This window comes from Helianthus annuus, chromosome 16 (assembly GCF_002127325.2).
Source record: "Helianthus annuus cultivar XRQ/B chromosome 16, HanXRQr2.0-SUNRISE, whole genome shotgun sequence".
In the NCBI taxonomy this organism is placed as follows: Eukaryota; Viridiplantae; Streptophyta; class Magnoliopsida; order Asterales; family Asteraceae; genus Helianthus; species Helianthus annuus.
Genome location: NC_035448.2, coordinates 65,802,580 through 65,810,996, shown reverse-complemented (window position 1 = coordinate 65,810,996; position 8,417 = coordinate 65,802,580). Strand labels below are relative to the sequence as shown.

Genomic DNA, 8,417 nt, shown 5'->3' with positions numbered 1-8,417 from the left:
ACAACGATGATGACAATTAGCAGCTTTGTCCACATCAAATAATTTGGCGTATTTCTCTTTTTTAAATCATTGCTACATGGTTCTTAGTTATAATCAAAATAATATATATCTATTTTGGTTCTTAGTATTAGGGACGTGCGATTAAAATCGACAACTCATGACACACTATAATCCTAACAAATTATTCATATTTCTTAAAATCTATTAAGAAATGTAATCGTTAATTAATTTTATAAGATATTATTTATCATAATATTCGCACGAACCTGTAATAAAGTATTTACGTATTAAAGTATAATTTTTTTGTTGTTTAGCCACCCGTGTATTACACGGGTACTTAGACTATATATGACAACATTAACTATTTTTTTAAACAAAGTCAGTGTTAAAAGCTAAAATTTATCACAAAAATAAAATCAAATATTTTAAATTTCATCTTCAAGTAAAAAAGCTGAATTCATATGTTTTAACTCGATTAAAAATGTATTACTATTGTTAAATTCAAAACTTGTGTAATTACCTCTATAATTAATAATTAAATAAATAATAAATTATGCATTTATATTTTTAAATTTGAAACGTAATCCCATAGCGAGTGAGCCCAGCATCCGGAAATCAAAATTCAAATTCTTGCCTGCGAGTGAGCTCAATAGAGTAGTATATATATTAAAACCAGACAAGACAACGTGAAGTGTGTGTGAATGGAATCTCATCCAAATCCAAACTGAAAAACAAAAACAAATCTATTCACGATCTTCGCGTGTTCTTCACCCCTTCTCATTCCGTGATTACTTGACAAAAATCAACATCTTCACCAGATAGAACAACCTCCAGTCAAATTCGCTGATAATTTCTCCAAAATCTGCAGTTTCATCTTCGAATTCTTCACAAATACGATGGATGTAAGTAGTTCTAATGATCAATTTACTCTCAGCTGCTTTCATTCTAGTTAAACGAAGTGAGATTTGTACGGAACTAGTTCGTGATGTCCGATTTAGGTCAAAGAATGTTGTTTTTGTGATTTTTATTGAAGTTGTTTGAGATTTTGTAGGCGTCTGTTGAGTATAGAGAAGAGGATGTGAGCTCTGGAGAGATTAACGAGAAGGAGAATGGTGATGACGTGTCGTTGTTTGTTGATTTTGTTCAGAAATCGAATCCGATTCAACTTACATTAGGTAATTCATCTTGTGTTTTTTGTCTATTTCTTTTTGTTTTTGCTGCATCTGCTATGATTTTGTTACTGAACTAGGGTTTTCAAAGTTTAAACTGTGCATTATCTGATTTGTGTCTTTGTGGGATGCCTTAAAATCTTTGTGAATTTTGATTACGTCTATCAACTTTTTCTCGTAGCAATTACAGATAAGTGATTTCGTATTTCAATGTGTTTCGATTTTGAGTGCTAAACCAGATTTCTCGTAATTGAAATCGCTTACAGCATGATTGAATTTGATTCTAGAGGAAATGCACATTAGCTAGTAATAGGTTAGAAAGAGCTAATCTACTAGGATTATAATATACACAAATTATCTCGATTGTGATTGTCTAGCGTGAAAGCATGATTGTAGTATAGGTGTTGAAATATTTGACAACAACTAATCAACTATGATTAAAATATACAAAAATGATAGGCCAAAAGTATTTCGTGTATATAAGACCTATAAGGTTCTTTTTTGTTTTGAATTTAAGAAATACCATAGTTAAATATTCATAATCAAAAGTGAAGTATGATGGAGTTTGGTCAGTTACAAGGTTTAAAAAACCGGAAACGAGTTTCGAGGCGTTTTCCCTTCGCCTCACGAGGCGTAAGCCTCGAGGCGAAAAATTAATATAAATATTATATATCTTATAAAAATAGTAATACTAACTATATTCATCATTAAATTCATCAAAATAATCAAAAACACATATAAAAAAGACATAAATTGCTTGAAATTGACACAAAAACTCAAAAACATCAAAAAACAAATATCAAAAAACCCTGAGGCGCAGCCTTTTTAGCGCCTCAACCCCTCTGAGGCGCACATACAGTATAAACCCCCTGAGGCGCGCCTCAGAATCGTTTTTTGGCTGTTTCGCCTTGAGGCGCACTTCGAGGCGCACACCTCAACCATTTTTTAAAACCATGGTCGGTTATAATGCTACATTCCCTAGTTCTAACATACTGTATTGTTTGGTTTGAGTGATATATAACGCATATGGATCCAAGTGGATATGGATAATTCAAAACTTTAATACGCAGTTATGGTGTTTTCTCATAGGAAACTGTCCATATAAAAGGTTAATACTGGCGCAGTTTGTTGCTCGTCTATCTGCTATCCTTATGTAATTTGCCCTGATGATTAGAATGAAATATATGTATATAGTTTGAATTTAGTTATTCCATGATACATGTAAATCTGCATATTACTATATTACACTTTCAGAAATCGAAGAGAACTTTTTTCTCGTGAACATGTAGTTTTCCTGCTTCATCAATTCAAACATATGATATTACTTTTGTTAAGGTCATACCTTTGAATATAGGATTACATGGATCTCTGTGAAACTTAAGTACAACGTTTAGTGCGGTAATTGAAGGTTTAAAAAGTCTATAAATCATTATGGATGGTTTTTTTGAACATACAACTCATTTACATCCAAAGCTAAACTTGATGGCTTTACTCGTGTACCAATGAGAAGTTTGCTCAGAAGTATTAAGTGGAGTTATGTCCATGTTAGTCTTAACCTTTGTTAGTTGTAGTGGGACCGTTAAAGGGTACAAGTTACAAGGATACAGCTTATAAAGCATGCCCGTTATCAGGAATCCTATGCAAACTAAGGGTTTGTTGTCACCACACAATCCTCCTTTCTGATTATAATTCTACTACAAGAATGTCTTACATTTCACTAATGCATATATTGGTTATACATCAACTTAAAATGCAAAGTTGTATAATAGCTTTTCTGTTGAAATGACTTGACTGTGGTGCAGACTCTGAATCTGAGAACACATTGATACCTGAAACAAAAGCAACATTACATGGTCAAGATCCTGGCGCTGATGATTTGTTGAATTTTCGGAACAACATCACAGACTATGATTGGTAAGCTTCAAACTTCAAACTTGTAGCCCATTTTCCACAGCTGAGATAACCAAATTTAGAGGAAGGTACAACTTACTATGCATGAGATAAACACACTAGTTCTCTGGATTTTGCCATTTATGCTCTGCGGAAAATAAGATTTAATTTTGTCATGGCCTGTTTGATTACTAGTTGCTGTCCCTTTATGAAAAGATATGTACCACCCCTTGAAGTTAATAGCATATACCCTTTTCATGTAAGCAAATAGCTCATCAAATAGATGTTGGTAATGTTTGTTGTGTACTGCTTTTTGTTCCAAAAATAAAATTTTCTTCCCAATCTCTTCTACTGTTCTACATCAAAAAATGTTTTTTTTTTTTTCAAAAAGTCGAATTCTAGTTTACATCAATTGTAATTTTAATCAAGATGTGGTTTGCAGGGTCCTGCGTCGTAACCCAGTACCCCCACTGGAAATGGATGAACATACAACGCCTGCAGATCACATTTTCATATCTAATGGCCAATCAAATTCTCCACAGCCCAAAGTAAGGGTGCTGTTTGTTTGGTTTTTTTTTTTTTTTTTTTTTTTTTTTTTTTTTTTGCAGAGGTTTCATTATCATGATCCCTTTTCTTTTATATAATTGTAGCTAGAACACCCCCCTGCAGATTGCACTCCTACAACCAGTGTAGCACCTAAACTTCCAACATCATTCTCTAATGGTGTAAAATCTTCGAATGTTGCCATTAGAAGACCATCGCCGACAAGAAAAGCTCCATCAACAACAGCAAAACCATTAAGATCATCCACCCCAACATCTCGAGCCGCTGTTACTGCCGCCACAAAGCCAATGGCCCCTATAAAAAGATCCACAACCCCTACGCCCCGACCATCTATACTTCCTGCTGCCAAGTCAGCGTCAAGATCATCAACCCCAACTCCACAACCCCCCAAAATCGCTGTTGTGAAGTCGGCATCAAGATCATCAACTCCAACTCAACGACCCTGCGTAGTTTCGGCTTCCAAGTCAACATCAAGATCATCAACCCCGATTCAGCGGCCCTCAATAGTTGCAGTTTCCAAGTCAGCATCAAGATCTTCAACTCCAACGTCCCGGCCATCTAACCCTTCTGTTTCATCAGCAATGAAATCACGTGGTATTTCTCCATCAGTTAAATCCAGACCATCGAAAAATCCACCAGAGATGCCTGAACGGTCTGCAGTTAAATTGCCTATGGCTGAAACTAACTTGAAAGCAGTACCGAAGAGGACCTCTTGCTCTCCTTCTAAAAGGGTGGTTTCGAACGGTGGTGGTACTAACGTTCTGAAATCTGGGATAACTAGGGGCCATGGATATCCGAACGCTAATGGTGATGATGATGTAAACCCTGTGTTGATGGGTACTAAAATGGTTGAAAGGGTTGTAAACATGAGAAAGCTGGCCCCTCCCAGAGAAGACGACATCTCTAATCAGAATAATACGTCGGGGAAGTTGTCCATATCCCAAGAGAACTCGGGCTTTGGAAGATCACTGTCAAAGAAATCATTCGATATGGCTATGAGACATTTGGTACGCGCCTGTTATCCTTTTCCCTGTTTATGTGTATCATTATTGTGACTAACGATTAGAGGTGTGTGCAGAGGATGAGTAAGGCATTAAAACGGGTTCGGGTTAATATGGGTCAATTTAGTATTGAGTTACAAGTTAGTCACATGAATCGCGGTTCGCGGAACGAAAACGGATACGTAGTTCGTGAAATTTTAAAATTCGGTATCCGGGGGGGGGGGGTAGGTTCATTCGGAACGCCAATTCGGTACGCGGTACGACATACCATATAGTTTGGTACGTCGTATCGTATATAAAACAATTGTTACAATATAGTTTATAAAAAAATCCAATCTGAAAAACAAATTTGATAATCATATCCAAAATTCAAAAGTATTTCATAACCATAATCATAATTCATAAGTTCATAACAGAAAATTCATAAAACAAAAGCAGGTCGGCAATTAGGCTCCATTAAAAAGGCGGGAAAAGTGTCTAAACACGTTTGCAATACGTGCATCTATTGACTGGTACGCGAATCGAATTGTTCCGAAATGGTGAATTTTACAATCGGAAACACGTTTTTCATTGATTCGGAACGAGTATTGTGATAATCGGGTACGACCTTTTTTCCGATCTGGTTCGCGAAACCAGGCCGAATGGTTCGATTTTGTACCCGATTCTGGTACGGCCGAACCGATTCGGGATTCGAGGGGGATCTGCGTTTCCTGTGACTATACAACAATTTTTTTTCTTTGACCCAAATAAGCATTTTTCACTTGCAGCTATATTTTCTGATTTGACCTGTTTGAGAATTGAGATTAACACAGCCCAAACTGACTTGTTAAGCAAAGGGATCAAAATTGGTACATGTATAATCATTAATGTTAGCAAGTTTCTATAAATGGCAGTAAAGGTTTACCACATGCAATTTTTATCTATAGTTATGTATTTAGGTAAACCATTATGAATCTGTTTAGAACACTCGTGATGGTTCATTATGGTGGTAGTTGTGACGTAACAGTTAGTTCAATATAAAAATTTTGACACTAAATTTGCAAGTACAAAACCTAATAATTCCCATATTAATGTTACTGAGCTATATCATGTGTTACATGTCAATTCACATCTTACACAGTGGCCGTGGGATTGGGTACATGAACCATCTTGTTAAGTATTAATAACTTTATTTACAACACAAACAAGTTCCCATATGTTTTGTCTACGCTATTTTAATTCTCGTTTTCATTTAGCCAGCTTCATTTCTACAATATACGATTTGATCAATAATTGAAAATGAATAAAATTAAGCAGCTATTTTCCCCATGTTCTTACAGGATATAAGGCGAAGCATGCCTGGCAATATGCGTGCAATGATCACAAAGATTCCGGCTTCTTCTGTGTATAGTGTGAGACCAGAATCAACTAAAACCGAACCGTCAATACCTTAGACTCTTCTCTTGCAACAAGCAGTAGTGAGAACGGGCATTCTTATCACCAATGATCGGGTGGTGTTCCACGTAAACCGTAATTCTGTTACTTTATTTGTAGCAAACTTATTTTATGGTTGCACTAGAAAGGGACCTGCCGTTGTTATAGCATTTGATAGGTGCAACTGGATTTATCTATTTCAAGAATCCGTTTGCGTTAGGTGGTTTGAATGCTTTGCTGATTGAAAAAAAAAAAAAAAAAAAAAAAAGCTAAAGAAGCTTTCAATGTTTAGTAACTAGGAAGGGTTAATGTTCATGCAGCAACGAACTACTGTTTGTAAAATATGTTTCTCATTTCCGACAGTTCAAATATTCTCTTTAAAAGGTTTAATAGAGTGTCTTGAATGGGTCATTAGACTGAAGGGTATGGAGGCCAGCTGAGGCTCGGCTAGAACCGGCACCGGTCCCCCACACCGCCCCCCATAGGGTCGGCTCGGCAACATCGGCTCCCCACAGCCGAATGTGCCGTGCCTCTCTCCTCTCTCCTTCTCTCACATATACCTATACATACAGACATATATATATATATAAACGGGCTCATCCCCCACCCCCCTAGGTCCATCTCCTCCAAGCCGAGCCTACGTGGCGGCCCCTCCCCTTGGGGATGAGGCTATCCATACCCTTTAGCCTTATGGATTTACCAGTCATTACTAAGGCTTGGGGTGTACTCTAACTTCATTAGTGTTAAAGATGACATAGCAAGTTAACATGTCTTTCAAACCATTCCCTTCCCATGTTAAGTGGTGTTAAAACCTCCCTTGGTTAACATGTTAACTTAGTCAAAAAAGATTAAGAAATTAATGTGTTTATTTTAGTAGTTAATGAAATGGTATTATTATTATTATTATTTATTTTGTATTTAATTTAAATATTTAATATTAAAATAATAAAAAAATGGTGAGTGAGGTAGAGTTAACAAGGTTAAACTATTTCCTTAGGATGAGGTGGAGTAAGGGGGTGTTTGGCCTAGCTTTTATTTTTTGGCTTATGCTCATATTTTAAAGTAGCTTATAGCTTATTTTCTATCATTTGATAAGCTCTTTTTAAGTGTTTGGATTAGCTTATAGCTTATTATATATCATTTGCCTTTACACAAAGAAGATTCTTCAAATAAGCTAAAAAACCATCTTCAAATGAGCTTCTTCAAATTAGCTTATATAAGCTAATAAGCATAAGCTTAAAAAGCTAAACCAAACATCAAATTAAGCTTATTTTGTAAAAAAAAGCTAAAAAAGCTATAAGCTTTGTTAAAAAAGCTAGGCCAAACACCCCGTAAAAAGTGTAAAAACGGGTGATGTGGCGCTTATATGGAATTAAGACCATGTGTAGTGGTTTAGCTCAATAATGCCCCCACCATGGAGCGTTTTACGACACGTGGCAGTCCAGTAAGCATGGGGCATTATTGGGGGTTATTGCAAAAGTGCCGTAGTGGGAATAATGCCCAATAACGCCCCTTCCAATCATTAAACAATTATTTTTTTAATTAAAAACTTTAAATACTTCATTAAATTAAAAAAATATAATACTAGAAATAAAAAAAATAAAATCCGACTAAATTAAAAAAAGAACACTAGTTTTCGTCTTCGCTTTCTTCACCCTCGCCAACTTCGTCTTCCTCGTCCTCCATTTCATCCTCACCCTCAGGTGGTACATACCGACCCGACCATGCGTGTTGTACCAAATCAACCATTAACTTGGAATGGTACGGTTCGTAACGCAACTCTCGCGCATTCTTCACTCTTTCTTCCATTGACGCCTGTGGATGCTCCTCTTGAACGGCTTCTGGCACGTAATTCTGGCATATCGCCTTTCCTTCGTCTTCCAAAATCATGTTGTGCATGATTATACAAGCGTACATAGCATCTCTCATTTTTTGCTTGCTCCATGCACGACAAGGATTTTTCAAATATTTCCAGCGTTGTTTAAGAACCCCAAAGCATCTCTCAATGTCTTTTCGTGAAGACTCTTGAACCTTTTTAAAGTATGCTCTTTTTTCATCAATAGGATCACTAAACGTCTTCACGAAAATCGAATACCTAGGATAAATTCCGTCGCTCAAATAATATCCATGAGGGTAGTAGTTTCCATTTGCGTAAAACGACGCTTTTGGAGCTTTGCCAGAAATCCACTCCTCTAACAACGGAGATTGTTCAAAAACATTTATATCATTGCATGACCCGACCACGCCAAAGTAAGCCGACCAAACCCAAAGGTCCTGTGAAGCAACCGCCTGAAGAATAACAGTGGTTCCTTTTTGGTCACCCCGTGTGTGTTGGCCTCGCCATGCGGTCGGGCAGTTATCCCAACGCCAATGCATGCAA

The 8,417-nt window shown here is 36.6% G+C and overlaps 1 protein-coding gene across 2 annotated transcripts; it reads left to right on the top strand.

Annotated features, from left to right (window-relative positions):
- The first annotated feature begins 588 nt into the window (after positions 1–588).
- LOC110915704 (zonadhesin-like) lies at positions 589–6,422 on the top strand. Of its 2 annotated transcripts, none has more exons than XM_035985806.1 (6): positions 589–902; positions 1,052–1,175; positions 2,972–3,083; positions 3,499–3,607; positions 3,710–4,630; positions 5,944–6,422. In XM_035985806.1, the coding sequence occupies exons 1-6, from the start codon at positions 897–899 to the stop codon at positions 6,055–6,057; spliced, it is 1,386 nt and encodes a 461-aa protein (XP_035841699.1). In that variant the 5' UTR covers positions 589–896; the 3' UTR covers positions 6,058–6,422. The 2 variants fall into 2 exon arrangements, with proteins under 2 accessions (XP_035841699.1, XP_035841700.1); XM_035985807.1 differs by having other exon boundaries at positions 3,502–3,607; positions 5,944–6,328.
- The last annotated feature ends 1,995 nt before the right edge of the window (positions 6,423–8,417 follow it).

Coding starts and splice junctions, on each gene's coding strand:
- LOC110915704 (XM_035985806.1), top strand. Junction 1,176..2,971: donor TCCGATTCAACTTACATTAG/GTAATTCATCTT, acceptor ACTGTGGTGCAG/ACTCTGAATCTGAGAACACA. Junction 4,631..5,943: donor ATATGGCTATGAGACATTTG/GTACGCGCCTGT, acceptor ATGTTCTTACAG/GATATAAGGCGAAGCATGCC.